Source organism: Phoenix dactylifera, chromosome 13 (assembly GCF_009389715.1).
Source record: "Phoenix dactylifera cultivar Barhee BC4 chromosome 13, palm_55x_up_171113_PBpolish2nd_filt_p, whole genome shotgun sequence".
In the NCBI taxonomy this organism is placed as follows: domain Eukaryota; kingdom Viridiplantae; phylum Streptophyta; class Magnoliopsida; order Arecales; family Arecaceae; genus Phoenix; species Phoenix dactylifera.
In genome coordinates, this window is record NC_052404.1 from 3,413,089 (window position 1) to 3,434,466 (window position 21,378).

General features: G+C 37.7%; 1 protein-coding gene across 1 annotated transcript; it reads right to left on the reverse strand.

Annotated features, from left to right (window-relative positions):
- Window positions 1–1,184: 1,184 nt before the first annotated feature.
- On the reverse strand, window positions 1,185–20,683 carry LOC103714650 (flowering time control protein FY). Its single transcript, XM_008801974.3, has 18 exons — window positions 20,330–20,683; window positions 18,413–18,504; window positions 15,081–15,149; window positions 13,618–13,722; window positions 12,502–12,597; window positions 12,329–12,411; window positions 12,140–12,211; window positions 11,961–12,058; window positions 9,393–9,452; window positions 9,235–9,295; window positions 9,068–9,155; window positions 7,076–7,139; window positions 6,359–6,437; window positions 6,005–6,094; window positions 3,652–3,728; window positions 2,920–3,464; window positions 1,681–1,926; window positions 1,185–1,529 (listed from the first exon to the last, which is right to left on the reverse strand). The coding sequence occupies exons 1-18, from the start codon at window positions 20,448–20,450 to the stop codon at window positions 1,425–1,427; spliced, it is 2,151 nt and encodes a 716-aa protein (XP_008800196.1). The 5' UTR covers window positions 20,451–20,683; the 3' UTR covers window positions 1,185–1,424.
- Window positions 20,684–21,378: the final 695 nt, after the last annotated feature.

Genomic DNA, 21,378 nt, shown 5'->3' on the forward strand with positions numbered 1-21,378 from the left:
GAAACTTCCATAACTATAATAAGTTATTTTAGGATTCTAGAACCTTTCCCATTATGTTTTTTAATAAATCTCTTTTTGTGCAACTTTGAATATTAATTCAATTTCTCAATTTCTATTGGTGTAAAATCAATAAACATGAATAAGGAATAAATCTAGAGGAATGTTGATTTTTCTCTAGCTTTTACATCATCATGACATCAAAGGCGCAAAGTAGATGTTTGGCTTTGTAAATAGCTTTAGATTTCCAAACCTATATAGCAGAGTGGCAAACTCTCTCTACATTTAGTTAATATGTCTTATATATATGTTTTATTCTTATTTTATTTTTTTTTTTTGGGGGGGGGGGGGGGGGGGGGGGGGGGGGCGGCGGGAGGGGCAGACCTATTGATCGATCTAGCTGCTCAACTAGTTAACACTTTCATATTTACATTATATAAAAAAATAAAAAAAATCTAAAAAATATTATTTATTTATATGAAAAACAATGTAATAAACCTAGCAGACTTTCAAAGATCTAACTCTCTGACCATGCGAGGGCACTAGATCACGTCAAAACTATATAATTAAGCAACATGGGCAAGAGTGGTACGGAATAGGACCGTTTTGCTATCGCCCCATTGTCCCAAGGATATCTCCCATCTCAAATATCGTGACGGTGCAGAACTAAGGTACATCTCGTTCCACAGAAAAATTGAGACGGTCCCATCCCATGGAATTTAAAACGAAAGAGATGAAGCTGACCGGTGCTTGATATTCTTTCTTGGTGCAGATGATATTTGTTTCAGAACTAGCAATAACAATTCTTGGTCACATTTAAACTAGGAGCCAGTAGCGTCTTTTGACAGAAGCGACATCAAGCATTCCAGGTTCATTCAGATGAAGAAACAAGCTTTGTTTACATATTGCTCCAATTAGGAAGATAGGAATCTTCCTAACTTTATATTTTTCTTTAAGTTCCCACCATTCTTCTTGAAAATCTCAGTAGTGGGCTCAAGGATTTTAGGTGCCAGTCTTTTTCTTAATTGATAGAAATGGGTCTATAGAAACTTGTTCCGAGGCAGCTCAAGGATTTTAACATTCATACACTAGTTTCCCAAAGCTTGTCGTAGTGAGAAGATAAGTCCTCTTGCACAGGTGACATTCCAGCTGCTTCGACTACACCACATACATCCAATCTACCGGGAGAAAAGAACGATCAGCTCTTTAACATTGTATCAGGGCACCAACATTATATGTTTCCAGTTTTTTGCTTCAAGAGATGCATCTGCAATTTTGATAATATTATAGATCTTTGAAACTTAAATTAATATTTTATAGCAACAAACTCTACAATCCCGGGCAAGAATTCCAGTCTTATACTGCATAAGATGTTCCAGCGAATCCATTTTACCCTCCTAGCTGACAGCTACACAGTGTTCACAGAGCTATTGGGGTGCTGATCCATGAGGAAGTGGTGGTGGTGGTGGTGGTGGAAGCCCCATATTGCCTCCTAGAGCCATGCCAGGAACCCGAACATCCATCATTCCAGGCTGCAATTACCAATTCAACAGCATTAGCTAAGAACAGATTCATCCCTCAAAATAGTTGGCCACAGATGAGGTCATAAGCAATGTTGAATCAACTAATAACTTGGCAAAATTCCATTTACCGAGTTGGAGGAAATAAATGATCGTTTTGTACCTGATAAGCATTTAATCCTGGAATTGGCCCTATTTGCCCAACTTGTGGCCGGTTAAACATGCCACCAAGCGGAAAATTTTGTAGCCCAGCTGCATTCGTTGCACCCTGAATATTTATCCCATTTGCAAAACCTCCCACAGGAGGAATATTGCTGGTAGTAACAGGCCCTGAGTGCATCTGATTAAGGCCCATCATGCTTCCTTGTGGCATTGGGGAGAGCATCTGATTTCCTGAACCTTGCATCAGCTGAAATAGTAATGACAGCAATTAGTACATGCGGACACACAACGTTTATAAGATAACCAACATAAAAATAAATGATGTCTTACTTCCCAAATATTTTCAAAAACCACACAATAAACTCTCTCATCACATACTTTTCATCTACCAGCCAACCATTGCATTGATAAATCACAGACTTGTATATATGTTCTATAATCAGTTGGCTTTCACCTTTCAGATTACAGTAAAAGTAGGAAATTTGTGATGAATTCTAATGCATAAGATGATTTAAGACAAAAGATGTGAATTCTTGCATTACTAAGGAGTTACACTTGACCATTGGATACATGAGCAAAATGTAATGCGGCAGCAAAGGCAAAAAGAACAGGCCGGCAGACACTAAAATCTTGCACAGATATCACATAGCAAATAAGAGTGCAGAACAATGGTTTGAATTTTTATCAGAAAGAAAGAAAAACTGAAATATTTTGGATTCATGCAGAACCAATTCAAAACTGCAGTCACTTTCAATCTGGTCAAGACTAACTCGTGGCCAGATTATTGTACATTGGCCAAACTAAAAGACCTCTTTACATCTTTGAGCTTGCTTTTAGGTGATGAGTTAAGACTGAAGAAAGAATTTTTTTTGAAAATCATGCTCGGGTTTTACAATTATGAGTTGCACGGTGGCTTGGTTGTAAGCTTCCAGGAAAATGCAAAGATTTTGAACTAAGTTATAACCTTGCTGTTTCAAATTGATGCAACTAAAAACAGCTCATAAACTTTCCTTAAATCTTGTAAAATGAAGTAAAATGAATAAAATTTACATCCTTAACAGTTCCGACAGAAGAAGGGAACAACTAAATGGAGGCATGGTTTGTAAAATGCTAACTAAAAATTCATTGAAGTTCACAATAAGATATTTTAATGAAATTCTGACATCAAAAAAATAAAGGATTATAAATAACTTGAGATGTTTAACAGTTAAATAATCATGTAACTAGGATAGGGTAGTACCATTGGATTAGGCAAAGGTAGGGGCAATGATGGAGCCATTGACGAAGGCATGGGCATGGAGCCTGGCATTGATGAGGGAATGGATCCAAGAGGAGGAAGCTGCAGAGGCGGAGGGCGAGGTCCATGAGGATGCTGAAGAAATGGCAAATGTGATTGCGGCGGTAGCTGAGGCAGGTTCGGTGGAGGAAGTGGCAGTGAAACCATTTGCTGTGAAAATGACACTTGTTGCTGCTGTTGAGGTGGGCCTTGCTGGGGAATTTGCTGAAATGCTTGTTGCTGCCCGGATGCCAAAAGGGATGGATGGGGACCTGGTGGAAGAGGAGGTGCACCACTAGGAAGAATACCCGGAATAGGCTGCCTCTGCTCTCCTTGATCTGACCCATCAAGAGATGGAACAGAGAGTGGCATTGCAACTCCAATACCAGGAATAGTTCCTTCATTTCGCGACAATCCAGGAGCAAATGGTCCTGGAGTTTGTGGAGGTTCTGGTACTGGGAAACCACTTATTGTACGACCAGCAAGGATAGCATTTTGATCACAATGACCTAGAAATAAGAAACATAAAGAATCGAGGGTAACTTTTCTGATCTTCAGATAAAAATAAACAGTTATCCATGTGAAAAAAAGAGGTTGTCCTATTTTCAAGGAAAGCTATCAGTATTTTAAATACTGCTAAACTGAAAGTAGAATGGAAGATAGACTGCATGTAAGCAATAGTGACTTGACTCTGACCAATACTATATTTATCACGACTAGTATCTCCAGGCCTGTTTCTGCACCAAAACTTTGTTGTGTGATCATTGCTACCACTGCAGCAAAACGCTTAATTAGTAGCAGATTAACCATAATGAAGATGAGAACATTTGTATAGTTAATAAAAGCAAATAAAAAGATATATTAGAGATCAGACCAAAGATACACAAGAAAACAGTTTAGCATAAGATAGTGTCTGCATTATTATTTGCATGAACTTAGCAAAAGTAATTTTTTGGTAACAAGCAAAAGCTTTTTTCTAAAAGTAGGTTAAATTTTGGTGATAAGATAACGACACTTAAATGGAAAGGAAAGACAAGAAGTGATGATATCTAGCAAAGAATTTATACACACGCACGTGTGTGCACATATTAATAAGGTCAACTATATGTAACTGACAGTAGTTATACGCTCAAATGCGAATGAAGTCATTTAAAAAGAAAAAAGGAAAGAAAATATAGTTAGCAAAAGCTCGCATGAATGAGTCAAACATCTAGAGCTGCACAGACTAGATATGCCACAGCCAACATGGCCTGTGAACATTCACCCAGACCCAATTGTTTAATTACATACATACCATATCATCAACAATCAATCAGTAACAAGAAAAAGGTATATCTCATGGGCATTTATTTCACATACAATAATTGCTCAAGAAAAGAAACAATACTGTAATAAGCAAGGTATGCCGAACCGATACCGGTAGGCGTATCGAACCGGCTCGGCCTGATTTCTGACTCCGCACGCTTCTTTTTTTTTGAATTACCTCTCTTTTCAAATTTTTCTATGAATTTAAATCTAATTTAATGTTTTTTTGTTTTTTTTATTTTTTTCATGTTTTCTAATGTTTCTATGATTCCAATTTAAGCTAAATGATGCATCTTATTGCTTTCAAATGGTACATCTTATTGCTTTCAAATGATACAAATCATAAAATAAACAACATAAAATATCTTCAAATTAAGATACAATCAATTACATACTTTTAAAGCATTCTCGGATATCTAAAATTGGATTAAGTGGCGATGCCTCTCGTAGATATCCGAATCAACATAATCAGAAGGCACATCAACCCACCCCTCTAACCAAGCAGTGTTGTAGTCTTGTATACTCATCCTATAAGAAACAAGCATCAGGTTATAAGCACTCTGGGATCTCTCGCTGAAGCTCTGGCTCTAAGAGGTGTCTTTTAGCTATGGAGGGGCCCATCCAAATATGGATGCAGCAAAATCCGACCCGTGAGATACTCCGGGCTGCATGGGTAGTAGCCATCGGAAAATGACTCCGACGCATCATATCCATATCCGTATAGGTCATAAGCTGCCTGAGGCCGTAAATAATAAGATCCAATATACGACCTAGAACTGGATACGTCTATGGATCCTACTCCACATGCGAGGTCATCTGCAGTCGCATCCTGTCCTCCTGAACGACCTCGAGGAGCCCATCTCTTATATACAATGATATCCTTGCGAGCTCTATCAGATCGTGGACCACGATTCCTATCCTATGTAGCATACGTAAACTGTAACTCATCGGTGTATCAAAGATCAGCCTCCGGCTGTCTCATAAGCAGTACCATACTGTTCTCCACTCTCTCCATGGCTAGCAGATCCATGACCACCAGAACCTTCATCGCTGCTGCTCCAGGTCTCCTTATCGACACTCTCTACTGGGGCCCTTTCTTTTTCTATTTTGGTTTGCTGGACAACTGCCTTCTTACCCTTCGTGCCCCTTTCTGTCTGGCTATGTCGCCCTCCTGACCGAGTTGACCAAGGACCGTAGTGTCCTCGTCTGGTCAAATCAACCACAACGGGCACTGTGGCAAAAAAAATTGGAATCGGTGTGAACTAACGAATTCGCACCAATTCCTAGCCATACCGAACGGAACCGGCCAGTTCCGGACGGTTCAGGCCGATTCCGGCCCGATACCACTTGGTTCCGACGGGGCCAAAACCAATTTTTAAGGCCGAACCGGACCTGTCAGAGATCGAACTAGTTCGGTACGGGATGAACCAGCCGGTACGGGCCGATTCAGCATTCCTTGGTAATAAGTACTAATAAAAGTGAAAACTCCAAGAGAAAAAATACTCAGTGGACATTAAAAAAAAGAGATGGAAGGTATCAGCTATACAAATATGCATAAAAACGAGGACACATGGTTAAACATGCAAATAACAATAACTAAATGCATGCTATTGATAACAAGAGTAACAAAAACCTACACATATAATAACATGAACAGGGATCTCAAGGCAAAAAGTAAAGTGAAAAGTTGATATGCAGAAGAAAACCAATAACATCAGCAAAACCAATCAAATCAATGAGATACCTGCAAAGTAAATAGCCAATGGGATGCCAAGCTAGATCCCAAACACTGTTATCATGTGCACCAGGAATTTCAATCTGAGGAGTTTCATGCCTGCACAGAACAGTCATTAATAATAACAGAAAGCAGAATGCACCAATTTCATACGAGATAACAACAGCTAATTAAGAATTGCAACAGATAATACAGATCAAGAGCAGGTGAATAATAAGAACTGAAGAATGATGGGATGTTTCATACGAGCTTTTGCCTCTAATGAATCATGCAGCAATCACATGTTACATAAGCTGGAATAAGTGTGGTGTAGGCCAAATATATAAGAAGTAAAGAAGAATGATGTCATTGAAGATGGCTTACCCAACAAGCCAATGAAAGATGGATCCATCAAAACTCCCACTGACAAAGTATTCTTCGTGAAATGGATGCCATGCCAGAGCTAGCAAAATACAATTCCAAATGGTGAGTGTATGCTACAGCAACAACATAAAATAAGACAACATATTTTTTCAAGCCTCACTGATGTTGAAGAATAGAAAAACTGCATGGCATCAAATTCTATCTAAACTTCCTGTTTCACATTGAAAAATATGCTTCATGCATCTTAAGATATCTTACGTTTAAATGCATTAATGACTAAAAAACTAAAATCAGACGAACAAAAAATGAGGTGATACCTATCCTTAGCCTCGAGGATGAGAAAAACAAATACATATACAGCAAAAATTGGTTCTACACCTGAAATCAGATTCCACAAAACTACTTTCCAGTAATATACCATTCCATGTACCAGCAAGCTTAAATTTGAGGTTATATTTTGCACTTTAGCAATGTTGTATATACTTGAAAAGGGAAGAAATGATTATAAATGATATTTTATTTGTTTATAGAAAATAAGGAAGGCGTATTGGAGTATATCTGTCACATATGTTGCAGCAACAATAATGTAAATTTCCAAATCCAAATCAAACTATATTTTTGCAAACAACTATGTGCCTGCGTCCCTCCGTGCATGTGCCCTGCAATTATGACAAGATAACAAAATAACAAAAAATATATCTAGAACTATTCACTAACCAGTCACATCCTTGCTGTGTCCACGAAATGATTCAAGCTCTTTCATGGATCTAATATCATAAAGCTGAAATCAATAAAAAAAATTTATAATTAATTAGTGTAAATAATTTAAAATATATATATCCAAAGAAGAGCATGCACAAGATATGGTTTCCTTGAAACATTTCATGTCCCAGAAAACACATAATATAGGAGCTTCGAAAAAACACATCATAACTACAACTAAAAGTCAATCGGGGTTGTGAGAGTTCGAATTCCCATCAAGAATGTAATGCTAAACCAATTACTTAACATGTTGAATAAGCATCATATGATGTTCTTCTTCCCTCATTAAGGTTCTAAAATGTGGCTGTGAGCAACCAGGGAATTATTGCATAGCACCTAGGCAACTTGTATATTGGGTGGAAGAGGAGGACAAGAAGGGACGTAGACAAATAGATGGTCATAGCAGAGTGGGAGGAGGAGAAGCCAAAGGAAAAGGTGGAGGAGAAGAGGCAGGGTAGGAGAGAGAGAAGGAAGATGAGATGAGGTATGGCGTGGTACTCAACTTGCATTTCTACCTGATCCACATATCTGCCCAGGCTGGTTAGGCTTAGGCCAACATAGTACTTGGATAACAATTATTTCTGGTTGCATAGCTTGGCCGCCTAGCCCCTTTGCCAGGCAACCAGGGGATGCATATGTACATCGCCGCATTAATCACTTATTAGAACAATGACTCCAATAGGTCCAGAAACAAGTTTTTTTTTGGTAAAAAAAAGTTTTCATTAATTTCATTTCAGGACCATTGCCAACACACCCTCTTAAAGAATGTGCCAACACTTTTCCCTCATAAAAATTCATTCAATTTTATTTACGTACGTATAGACACATTTGTAAACTCGTCAGAACTTATTTATGCATAGTTTTTTCCTTTCATGCACTTCTGTTTGTGTTGATTCATTGGTGTTGAGGTGTCCAGGGGTTCCTTAATTGCATCTTAAACTTCTTAACATTTTATTTATGTCTTGAACCTTTTGATACAGATAAAAACACCTTTTTTGATGAATAAAACAAGGATTCCTGGGTGGTTATCATAAATCACAACTATGGAGCCGTCAATAAACTAAAGTCGATGTTTGTTATATATAGAATTATTATGTAAAGATATATTTTAAATATTGTTGTATCCCCACTATATCTGTACCTTTTAAAAAATTGTCTTATCAGCATATTCTTATGTACCATATCCATATTTCGTATATGTGTCCGTGCTTCGTAGTAAAGGCCCGGAACGTTGAAAGGATGGAATCAACAAATTCAAAAGGTGACGAAGATGCACTTAATTATCTGATCATTAGAAGCAGTCATAAATCACAACTATAGAGCGTCAATAAACTAAAGTCGATGTTTGTTATATATAGAATTATTATGTAAAGATATATTTTAAATATTGTTGTATCCCCACTATATCTGTACCTTTTAAAAAAAATAGTCTTCTCAGCATATTCTTATGTACCATATCCATATTTCGTATATGTGTCCATGTTTCGTAGTAAAGGCCCCGAATGTTGAAAGGATGGAATCAACAAATTCAAAAGGAAACGAAGATGCACTTAATTATCTGATCATTGGAAGCAGTCAGCACTCAGTTACCATGTTGATTGTATTTTATTTATGTCTTGAACCCTTTGATACAGTGTACAGGTAAAAATATCTTTTTTGAAGAGTAAATCAAGGATTCCTGCATGATTATCATAAATCACAACTGTAGAACCAACAATAAAGTAAAGTAAATGTTAGCTGTATATATCTAGAATTATTTATGCATAGAAATCTATTCTATATTGTTGCATCCCTACTATATTTGTACCATTTTAAAAAAAATTACTTATCAACATATTCTTATGGATCAAATCCATATTTCATCAATGTGTCCATGCTTTGTAGTAAAGGGCCAGAATGTTGCAAGGATGGAATCAACAAATTCAAAAGAAGGTGACGAAGATGCACCTTAATTATCTGATCTTTAGAAGCAGTCAGCACCCAGTTGCCATTTTGATTCCATTTGACACAAAGTACTGTATTTTTGTGACCATGGCTGCAAATCAAATGTATCATTAACCAGAACGCATACTTTTCATATATAAAAAGCAAGACGATAACAAAACTATACTAACAATGAACAGAGCTCTCTTCCTGTTTTTGCATCCCATAGTTTCACAAGATTGTCTTTGCCACCTGTTGTAGCACATGCAAGCACAGAAAAATAAATAACGTGGAAAATCTTGGAAGATGAGAAAATCATTACAAACAGAACAAAGATATAATAACACACCTGAAACCAGTAAAGATTTTGTTGGATGCCAATCAACACTCTTGACATCCCAACCATGGCCTGTCTGAGTTCAAAGCACATATAAAGGAATCTTAGGTTACTTATGCAAGTTCCAATCACATAATTAGTCGTCTCATTTACTAGCAAAAGAACAAAACATCATGATGGTTTTAAAAGTAAAATGGCCCATAAAATTGAGAGAAGTTTGATGAAAAATGTAGACAACAAACCCAAAAAAGGGTACTCCATGTACAATTGATATTGCCAAAATATGGGAAGTACAGTATATAATTTTCTTGGTGAAGCTCAAACTCAGGAAGTCGACCAAAAAAAAATTAAGAGGAGGAGGATCCTCTTTGCAATTTAAGGATAATCAGAAGTAAAATGGCCCATAAAATTGAGAGAAGTTTAATGAAAAATGTAAACAACACAAAAAAAGGTACTCCATGTACAATTGATATTGCCAAATATGGAAACTACAGTATATAATTTTCTTGGTGAAGCTCAAACTCAGGAAGTAGGCCAAAAAAAAAAAGAAAAGAGGAGGATCCTCTTTGCAATTTAAGGATGATCAGAAAATGTAACTACAATTATATTGGTTTGAGTAGGAAAGAAATTTCTAGATAACAGTATCTAGACAAGTCTGCCAAAAACTCCAACTGAGACCAAATTCATAGGCTACTTAATATATTTTTTCCATGTCCAAAAGTTATATGGTAATCTGATCGGCAGAGAAAGATACATAAAAGTGTATGTACATGTAAGGGTTGAAACGTGGCCAGACCCGGTCAGGTCCCCATGCAACCCGGTCCCAGCCAAGACAAACTAGGCCACGCACATGCCTGAAAATTTTTTGTAGGGTCAAGCTGAAGCCCAACCCAAGCCCAATCCAGCCCAAAGCCCAAATAGGCCCACCCAGCCCAACTCATAAAATCTTTTCAAGCTTTAGGCTATGCCTATGCATAAAAATATTTGGTAGGATCACGCCCAAGCCCAATGCGAGCCCGAGTCTGGCTCAAAGCCCAAATAAGCACTATCTAAATCGAGCTTGAGTAGGCCCAACCTGAGTTCGAGCCCCACGTGGTGGAGGATGGAGGGAGGAGAAGAACAAGGTCGAGGAGGGGCAAAGGAGGATATGAAAGCAGAGAGGAAAGGTTGGGGGAAGGGGATGTGCAAGAGGAAGGGGAGGGCTAGGGCACAAGGAGGGGGAGAGCGAGAGATAGAGGAGGTTTTAGAAAACCTCAAACCCTAATCATTCTAATCTAAAGGTACCCAAACCCAGAAAGAAAGATTAAAGCATCTAATCATATGAAGAAGATTAAGAAACCCTAGCAAGATGCCGCTTAGAAAATTTTAAAAATCAAAGGGGAAAAACAAACGAAGTAGATGAACACATTAGGGACCCAAGCCGCCGTCAAAGTTGAGCAAATCGAAGTCTGGGCCAGCAAGGAGGTTGTTGGGCTAGATAGGCAGCCACCTCCCAAAACCCACAGCCCAAGTCTTCTTGGAGCTAGGAGATGGATCATAGTAGGTGACAGAGTGGAGCTTGGAGCAGGGAGAGGAGGCATTAACATTGGCTTTGCCATCCTCATCCATAAGATCGTCACCCTGCGGCTCGAAGTCCACCACCTCCATGTCTGTGGCCTTCACCACCATCAAGAGGGAGGAGATAGAGGGGAAGAGGAAGGGTGGGGGAATGGGGATGGGCTAGAGGAGGGAGAAAAAGGATAAGGCACAGGGGGGAGAGAGAATGGAGAGGAAGGGTGGTTTGAGGGGGATGGACATGAGGGAGGGGAGGGCTAGGGCATGAAGAGAGGGAGAGGGAGAGGGAGAGAGAGAGGCGAAAATGGGACGCATAGGGGGCAGGGGGAGGTAAGGATGGAAGCATGGGGGCGGGGGTAATGGGTTAGGGTTAGCGGGTGGGCCATGCTAGGCTTGGGCTACGTTGGATCTTAATTTGGCTCTACAATTGAGCTCGAACACTCTCAGTCTAGTACCAAAGTCCGGCTGGAAGTTGGCCCGGCTGACGGGCCTCGGGCTAGCCCAGGCCTATTTCCAACCTAGTCTGTGTGCATGTTTCCTCCCTTCTTGTGCTTCCTTCGCAAGACTAGTAATGCCACTACAACATAACGGCCATAGATGCCCCTTTGTTGATGCGTTGAAGTAGAAAGTCTGAGTTTTCTACTTACATATTGCGATGTAAGGGAAGAAAGTAAAGATCATAGTTGCATGCAACACAAAAATAATAAAAAAAGCTTTCTTTCATTTAGGGGAGGTAAGCAATCACACAGATCGGTCAAAAGCTAAAACTAGATCTACTAAATCAGCCTTATAGTATTATTTAACAATGATAAGATATGTTTCTCTTGTTGAAATCAGCATTTTGCTGTATCATCTAACGGAGAAGGATGCATGCATGTATGGACTAACAAAAGCCAATGTGAAAAAAAAAAATTACAGATATATACGCAGTTTCAACAAAAGCCAACATCGAAAGAAGCTGCAATATGAGTAGTCAAGTAACAACTTTAACTCAAAGTTGCATACGGAATAAATTTGCAACATTACCAGTTAAGGATCTCTCCTCTTGGCACCTTGCAAAATCCCAGACCTTAACAGTAGTGTCATCAGAGCAGGAACAGAATTTTAAATCTGTTCTAGAAAAACTGTTGAACAAGTGTTAGCTTTACATGACTTGATCCTCTTTGTACAGAATAGCCAAAAATAAAAAGCCAAGGAATATGCACCTTAAGTCCCGGATTGATTCTTTATGGGCAGATTTATTTGCCTTGACATTGTTCATGTTATTTTGCCAATACCTAAACAACAGTTGACAAGCAAAAGATATCTGATGCATGAGAAATAAAACAGGCTTCAAGAATATACTGAGCGATGGTAGAGTAACAGCAGTCAGATCTATCATACAGGAAACTTACTTGATTGAACCCCCATCATCACCAGTGACCATCCAATTCTCATTGTGACTCCAAACCATGGACCTAATAGCATGATCATGAGCCTGAAGCATAAATGAGACTACTAAAATAAGTCAAGCTTACTCATGAGAAATGGATAGCTTTCAAGGGAAAAAACAGATGTCATTAAATACCTGAAGGATCATTTCAAAGTTAAAAGATTGTCCATTCCAAAGAGTAAATTCGCCACTTTGTGACCCGGTTATAAGACGCCGCCCTGTAGGGGTCCACTTTATACCCAAAAAAGGGGTTACAAAGTCAAATGAAAAAAATATATCTTATTTATTGTAGACAAAGAAACCAAAAAGACAGAATTCATATCTGAAAGCGATGTCTAAAATGGAAATCAGGATTTTAGAAGCACGGTCATGTTAGTGTTTATGTACCGAATTTAGAAAACCTAAAGTCAACTCCTTAATATGAAAGGGATGCAACAGGCTCGGCAAAGGAATCCATAACTCAAGAGACTGCAAGGGTATAGCTGTCTAACTAGGGTAAAGAAGAAATAGAACCACAAGCAAGGTTTCAAATACTGGCAGAACAGGACAATATGAGTGGCACCGTACCATTCCTGCAGATTTCCTGAACCAGTACACTGTGTGTTTCATATGGTATGCAATCCTATACCATATGTTGGTACCTGGAACCATATCGTTCCAGCAAAAAATCGGTATGAGATCCAATACCAATATTTGAAACCTTAACCACAAGTAAATGAAACAGGAAATAAAGGTAACTGAAATTCAATGTTACGCTAAAACTAACAGAATCTGCTTAATTTCAAATATTTCAACTTCTTTAACAGTGTAAACATTAATACCTATTAGAAAATACGACTATATCAAACTCGAAACAGAACACTGATTTATCCATCCTAATTGAACGGTCTAATCCACCAAAACTTCCATGATCTGAAGGAATTTACCGTCTACATATGCATCCTGGATGTTTTACAGTTATTTATTTAGTACTGCTTCTGCAATATAGATCTTATTTTAAAAAAACAAGAATTATGTTCCTGCTCATACAGGGCTCAATTAAGCCACTCCAAGCCAAGTAGTAGGCTGTTCAGGCTTCACTCTTTATGCAAAAGGGGCAATCAAGCTCGAGTGAGTTTTACAGGATGTCTTCAAGCTTGGCTCAGGAAGCCTTCAAGCTTGCCTCGGTTGTTATGTGACCCAAGCTTGACTGAGTGTGCATGTAGTTTAGCAATCATAATGAAGAAAATAGATAAAATTTATCAAACTTACCAAGACTCGATTAATTGAACATCTGTTTTTGTTTGTAGAGGCATGAACAAATTTTGCAGCAAAGCTTGTTGATGGATTATCAGCATATGCAACTGTGGGTAACATCTGCACCCATAAAAAACTTCAGCAAAGTAAATAAATCCTAAAAACCATCAACATAGCAATAAGTCTTCACAACTAATAATTGTAACCAGAGCCTTCAAGTAGTGTGATCTACCCATTTCTTAGTGCCTCCAAGTTTTTTTCTTCCTTGCATTCAAATCTGATATTAAGATCAGTGGTTGAACTATGTTACCTGCACACCCATGTCCACATCCTAGAATCCATGTATAATACATATACGAATTGGAAACTCATCAGATACTTGAATATTTATCATTTTTCTAATCGCAGCTTCTGAAAATTGGTAAGCAGGTGGACCCTCCAATAATCAGTTCACCTACTGTGATAATGTTAAAAGTGAGATTTGTTCTTTACAGGGATGAGAATTCTGCATTAAAAACCACCTAATTATTGATTCTGCGAGAAAAGATCAGATTTTTTTTGGCAGGGTGATACACATTTAAGAGTCCCTGGATGATTTTGTCCCAAGCCTAAGTATGAAATCAGTGAAACACATTTATTCAATGTCTGAGATACAATTTGAATATATGATACAATTGTTTAGACTGTGACCCAACTCATCATCCAGAGGCAAAATCATTGGAGACCCCCAAATGTGTATCGTACTGCAAAAAACTAAAAAAAATAAAATCCAACCTTTTCTTGCAAAACCAACAATTAATTGTACTTTTTTAATACAACATCTACCATAGAGATTGGTTTAAAATGTGGGTATAAAAAAATAATTGCAAAATGTCTTTTTTTCAAAAATTCTTAAGCTAATTGCAAAGTTTGGATGAGAATATTAGAAGACCTTAATAGGCAGCATATTTTAATATTTTCTTTTAAGCAATATGTGAGTAAATATTTTTGAATTATTTTCTACACTTTCTTGTATTGCCTTTTTTATCATGTCAAATCAAACACTTGGACATGTATCTAAATCCAATTCTCATGCCTGCGTCCATGGAATTCGTATGGAACATGTAACTATTTGTTGCGTCTCTTAGGATATCTTACAACTTAAAATTAAGCAGCTTATGCATACATTGAAGGTCCATTTTACACTAAAGTAAAATCCACCATGTCACATCCCAATTCAAATAATATACTCAAAACTTAACTCCACCAAGCAAGCCATCATGAAACTTGTGTTAGAAGTTGCTTCATTCACCCATGAAATAAGAGGGAGATTTAAGGGGGGCAAATCACCATAATTAACAAAAACAATTCTAAAACTTAGGCATTAACCACGATGATAAGACCATAAAAGCAAGATTCATGCATTGAAAAAATGACATCAAACTATGCCTGGCATATATCTCTTAATCAGCAATTTATAGGAAAATTAAATTACTGACATCCAAGACTGCAGCTGGAGTAGGTTGTAACACAGTTCTGTCCCTCACATCCCGCTGCCACATACGAACCTGCTTATCATTTACATGACCCATGAAATAAGTAAGCTGCTCTGGGAACAATAATGCCAGGAAAAGTAACAATTGAGACCAAATTAGAAGGTCTAATAAAAAACAATCAATGGATCATGCTGACATCCTCCAAAAATTATCAAAGCTAATTCACTTTTTGGTTATAGGAGTTACTAAGAAATAGACAATGATAGAAGTCAATGCTTCGGCTTTCTAAACATAGTGGACAGTGGCAACAAGCATGAGTTTTGCATGGGTACAGGTCAAGTTTGGCAACTACTCATATGATTATATTACTTCCATTTTTGTTTTCAAAGCAAAATGGACCGATTGTTTGACCTAGTACAACATAAACAGGCCCTTGTCACTCCAGTATCATAAAAAAGATTGGAGAGTTGGTTAAAAACTTTAAGATGAAGAACCAAAAAAATACAAACAGTTCTCTACAGGTTGTTCAATGTTATCCTCTTTACAAAACCCTAGTTTCCACCATCTATAATATTAAATTATCAAGTATGGCCAAATTTAAACAGAAGTTTAAACAGGAAGCCGTTGAACCACAGGTTTTCCAGAACATTGAATTAACTACTGAACGATACATTTGGTTAACAAAAAATACAAGAAAAAAAGGTGGTTTAAAGAGTTCAAGTTCCTGATTTGTTGCTAGCATAAGGGAAGCAACAACAAGTTGAAAATCTATTAAATCATACAGATCGCCCTCTCATTGAAATTATTCTAGAAATAAGAGTTGATGCTTGACAAGACCAGAATATGGCAGCGAAAAGAGACATGAGAAAAACAAAGGCTGATGTCCTGAGAGCGAGTCAAAATCAACAAGGATCTGATGGAAGGTGCTTAGCAAGAAGACATCAACCACAAAAATGGCTGAACATTTGAAACACTCTTATTGTTGATTTTGCCAACTGGTCACAGAAGCAGAAGTTGTAAAGAAAGTTATCCCTCATCAAGGAAATTGCTCTGGAAAAATATTTATAGGAAGATAAAAGATTAAATCATAACAACATCATCTTTATCCCTTGGTCATCCAACAAACTAAGTCAAAGAGATGTTTATTTGCTGATTATTGAACTTGGTCAGCTTGTAAAACAGTTCAAATTCAGAAACAGAGGCATCACTGATCAGGGATAGGGATAGAACCTATGGGAAGAGCTTCATCAAATTCAATCTAGTATTTGTATAAATAAATACATTCTTGAGCAATATCTATATAATCTGAGATACCTCATTGCATCTGCAAATATCGGAATCATCAAAATGCCTTTATATATCACTCTTGTATGGGTGGCATTAAAAGGCAGGTAAGCAACTCAGATTCTTGAGAGACATCCACTACACGGTCAAGAGGGTATGTTGGCTATATGAGGCAGAGTTTTAGATCAAGTTTGAAAAAACAAGGATTGAACTGTGGATCTCTGATAAATTAGTCAGATGTGATGTGAAGTTTGACAGTTGACAAAATTCAAAAAGACCTGGAAGCTTGTGAAAAGGGAGCAAAAACTATGGCCAAGACCAAAGAACAAAATGATTGGACCTTGGGAAAAACATGTCCCACCACCATGGGAAACACTGACTCCCCAAGGAGGCTCAAAAAGAGGAAGAAAGCTGTCAAAGAAGCACATATTTCACAACCCGATCAAGAGCTCACCTCGATGCGCACAATGGTATCCTGTTCTGCCCCCTTTTTTCTGCCTTTAAATTGGGGATCCTTGTCTGTCCAACTCCTCCGTTATCCGAAATTAGAATTGGTGGGTGGCTAGCACAAAAGTGTTACAGATAATCCAGGTTTAAAATTATAGGAGTGCCTATACTTTTTGCCACTTGGACCAAAATATAAACAGCATGACATGACATGGCCCCAAAATCAAGCAATGCATCAGGTTTCCCACCAAAGAGTATAAATAAGAAGTTTGATCACTGTATCTTTCATGACCAGTAATCATATCATACCAATTCCCACTGGTACATGAAATTGGATTGGTTTCAACAATTATTATACCAATCGGTATGTGATGGACATGTTTTTGAGCAATTATGTAAATCAAAACTAATTTTTACAACAAAATAATAGTTAAAAGTTAAATAAAATTATACCTTTGTCAATGACTTGGCAACATGTGACTTTTCAATCGTTACACTTGTATGTTCATAATTAGTAGAATGATTTAATTAAAGTAGTACAGAAAAAGCATAAACATATTGTAAGTAAACCTCATTTCTTCAACACCAACACGTTTTATTCTTCTTTTGATGTCGGAATTGGAAAAAGAAAAAAATGATCTAAGCACCATTCTATCACCAAAAAAAAAAGCTTAAAAACTCGAGATAACACTTAATATTAAGCCTTAAAGATCATTGGCAGCCTAGACTAGCTTGGAGTGAACCATATCAGCATATATTTGGTTTAACCTGTTGGATAAGAGGCCAGTTCAGCCAGTATAACAGATCCATGGGGAAACCAGCCAAAAATCAGTTACCTGGGAAATCTAATACCAGCACAAATCAGTATAGACAAAACAGAATTCATCCACATCCCCCCCCCCCCCCCCCCCCTCCTTTCCCTCCTCTCAACCTTTAAAGTGGAAATCACTTTCTCTGTCATAAACCCCTAACCTACCAACCAAATTCAGTAGGTGGGAAGCTTGTGAAGTGTTACATAGACCCTTCAACTTTCAGGATTTTCACAGCACCAGACATGTTGACATTTGGATAAGCTTTACTACCTCAGAAAACTGCATACCCAACAATGGACTAAAACCCCAGGTTCAATGCCCATTCTAGTCATAATATATATTGTAATATGAAATACAAGAACAGATTTTTATAGCATCACTCTATGAACCTTTTAAATAATAGAAAATCAATTTTTGAGGAGCAAGCTTAAAGTTTCTCACTCAAATAAGACCATGCTAAGTCAAGAAAGATTCATGTCATCATGAAAATCCACTAAATTAGGTTGCTAAAGTTGCCATCATGATTTAACAGCAGAAATTCCTAAAGCCTGAAACAAAAACAATTGGCTCCTAAATAAAAGTTGATGAATTTAACTTCCTTTGGCAAATAATGGACCATTAATCCCTTGAAGAATGGAAGAAATCCATATGATAAAAATATATAAGTATATGAAGCAATATATGATAGAGAATGTGAGCAACAATGCAAACCATCAAATTCTAAGAGTTGATGATCAAAATTCGTATAACTCTATAAGTTCGAAAAGAAAAAAAACAATTAGAAGATACTACCTGCATATATCGAACAACTGTGCTGGTGTAGTCCACAGCACGCCGTTGAACAAGCTTTCGCATTCTTTTAGCGGCAAAACTGTCTCCATGGGCTGCAAATATAAACACAGAGCACACCATATGATAGCAAGAAAAAGGAAAATCTTAATTTAGCAAAAACTGGGACAACACTATACAAACATCACAAAAAGCAACAAAATTTACAATTGGCAATTTGGCATACTCATCCCGATACAAAAGAAATTAACTGCTTTAGAGAAGGAAGTTTTACTTACAGTGAATAACTAACTGAATAGTCATTGAAGATAAGAACACTCTTAGGACACCCTAGGGAAGTTATACACGAGCTTATTTTGCTTACAACCAAGTCCAACGTCTAGACATTCATGGTGATTAAAATGTATGCATTTGAATGACAAAAGTAACGAAAAAGTGAATGAAGACTTTATGTTTGGTAATTAGGTGAAACCATTAACATTATGGAAATAGCTTACATCAATTCCCCATTGCTCAGTTTTCATCTTCTCGCCCTTCTCTCGCAAATGAACAGAATTTCCTGCCTTCTAAATTGCCAGATTCCATGGTTAGTCTCCTATCAATAGGTGATGTTGTTCAATTTGCAATAGAGTAACCTCCTAATTATCAAAAACTTGGTAGTAAGTCATGCTTCTTTACCCTAAAGAGAGCAAAAATATTGAACCCAAGGGTGTTTCTGTTGATGAAGCAAGTGTTTATAGAGGAGACGGTTGGGCTTATTTAGGGGTCAGGTGATGTGTACTACCAAGGCATGATAGAGTACAGAGACTGCTGCCCACAGGCTTTAGATGCCATGAGAGGCCTTTCCTATTACAGAAAAGATTTATCAATGGGTTTATGGGGAAAAAATCTAGGGAAAGCAGGCAAAAAAAGTATCATATGAAGACAAGACAATTTGGACTGCATAAGAGAAGCCCCAAGAAAATAAATGTTCAATTATCAGGCTGTATCCAACATCAGACTATTCTATGTGCCATTGAATGATAAGCAATGTCCATGACCTCATGTAGCACTAGTATTGGTCCATTTTAGAGCATATAAGTAGAGTGCACTTCAATACTAACGATCCAATTGCTTTTAGCTTTCTGTTTGTCATGTATTATTTGTTAAGTCGTGCTCAGGGATAATGTTAACAGGACAGTGATATTTCCCAAACAGCACGTGGAGCACTTGCATAGAAATTCCTTATGCGATTCCAAACAGATGCCTTTCAATAAGCTGAAAATACTAGTAGATTAGATTGTTCTGCAACAAGGACATTTTTTAATATGTGTATTTATCTCTATAGAGCTGGATAGCAAGCTTTGGAGTGTCAAAATGAAACTCCTAGGCCAAGAATAAACCAGAAGAACTAAGCCTTCGTTGAGACGACTGATAAGATCTCAAGCCCAAGTCCAATAACCTACCTAAACCCTCCACATCCACACATTAAAACAGCCAGCAGTTTCTACCTCCCAATACGACCATCCTAACCACCATCTCTGCACTCTCTCCATCTAACTTCAACACATTCAGTAGAAAAATACTGACGAATCTCCATGATTTCATGCAATTACGAGGCTACAACGCTCAATCGACAAATTTTCCTTCCAGTGCAGCAAGTGCCGCACAATTATGAGTTCCCAACATTTTAGTTAATCAACTCACCTCATCCCAAGATCAATTTTTTCTTTCTATTTCGAAAAAACAAAAAAAAATCGAAAATTCACATCAAAGGACTTGTAAAACATGCAAATAATAACAAAGAAACATACAAGAGTACAGCAGATAAAACACACATCCAGAAACGAACCTAATGCTCCAAAAAAAACGTTTAAGCAAAGCAGGATCAAAATGAAGAGCAAAAAATAACAAAAAAAAAAACCTTCTCCCATATCGTACCTTCGTAGGGGGGCGGATGGTGGGGGTACTCGGGAGCGAGATTAGTAGAAGACGCCGAGGGTTGACGCATGGGCGGCCCTCTAGGGAAATCCCCGCCCGACTGCTGCTCCCCGTACATCATTGCTCCGCTGGGAGCGGCCTCCAAACCCTAACCCTAAACCCTAGAAATATCTACGGGAGGGTGGGTTGAGGTCTTGAGGAGACCCCGGCTCCGCTGGAAGAGGCGCCGCCGCCGGCTGCTTTGCCGATTAGCAGGAGCAAGGTTTTGGTCGGATGAAATCTACGGAGAAAAGCACGTGATTCTAGAGTTTTGGAGAGGGTGGGGGGTGTTCACGTCGCCGAGGGGGTCGGCAAATATCAAGCGAGCCGATCTAATTTTTTAATTAAACATCAAGATTGTCTCGTAATCGAGCCGGCTTGAGCCAGCCCATTCGGTTTTGGGCCAAACTCGAGCGGATCCACTGAGATCTACAGATTTTCCAAGTCCTTCATTTAATAGTTTTAATTAATTACAAACAAAATAACCCAGCAATGCAGGAGAGATTAAAGAGATATACCAATGAAAATAAAATATAATTTTAAATTTCTATATAAAGGAGTATATTTACAATAGTGTTGTACCTAATAATAGGTTTTAGTGTTTATGGGAAAAAACTTGATAAACCCTAATGGAGGAGATCTCGCGTCGAAGCTTGGTCTTTTTTCTTTCTTTTTTTTTTGAGAGAGAGAGATTCATGTTGATTTAAGATTTTTATTTTGTTTGAGCTGATGAATGCTAGGTATTAAACATCTAAGTGGTCTAGGTTGTTTTCTAAAACTGGATGTGGGGTAGAGATGCTAAAGATCTTAGCAGCCAAAATATTTTGCCTTAATAGTTTTTTAAGCTATATATAATGTGGTAGAGTATTGTCATACAATTATAAATTACATGGCTCCCTTAATGACATTGCATGATCATTTATTAATCATTAATATTCTCTATAAAAATGATATTATGTCTAGTTTAGAAATAATACAGTCTTCATTAATTAGCAACAATAATTAAAAAA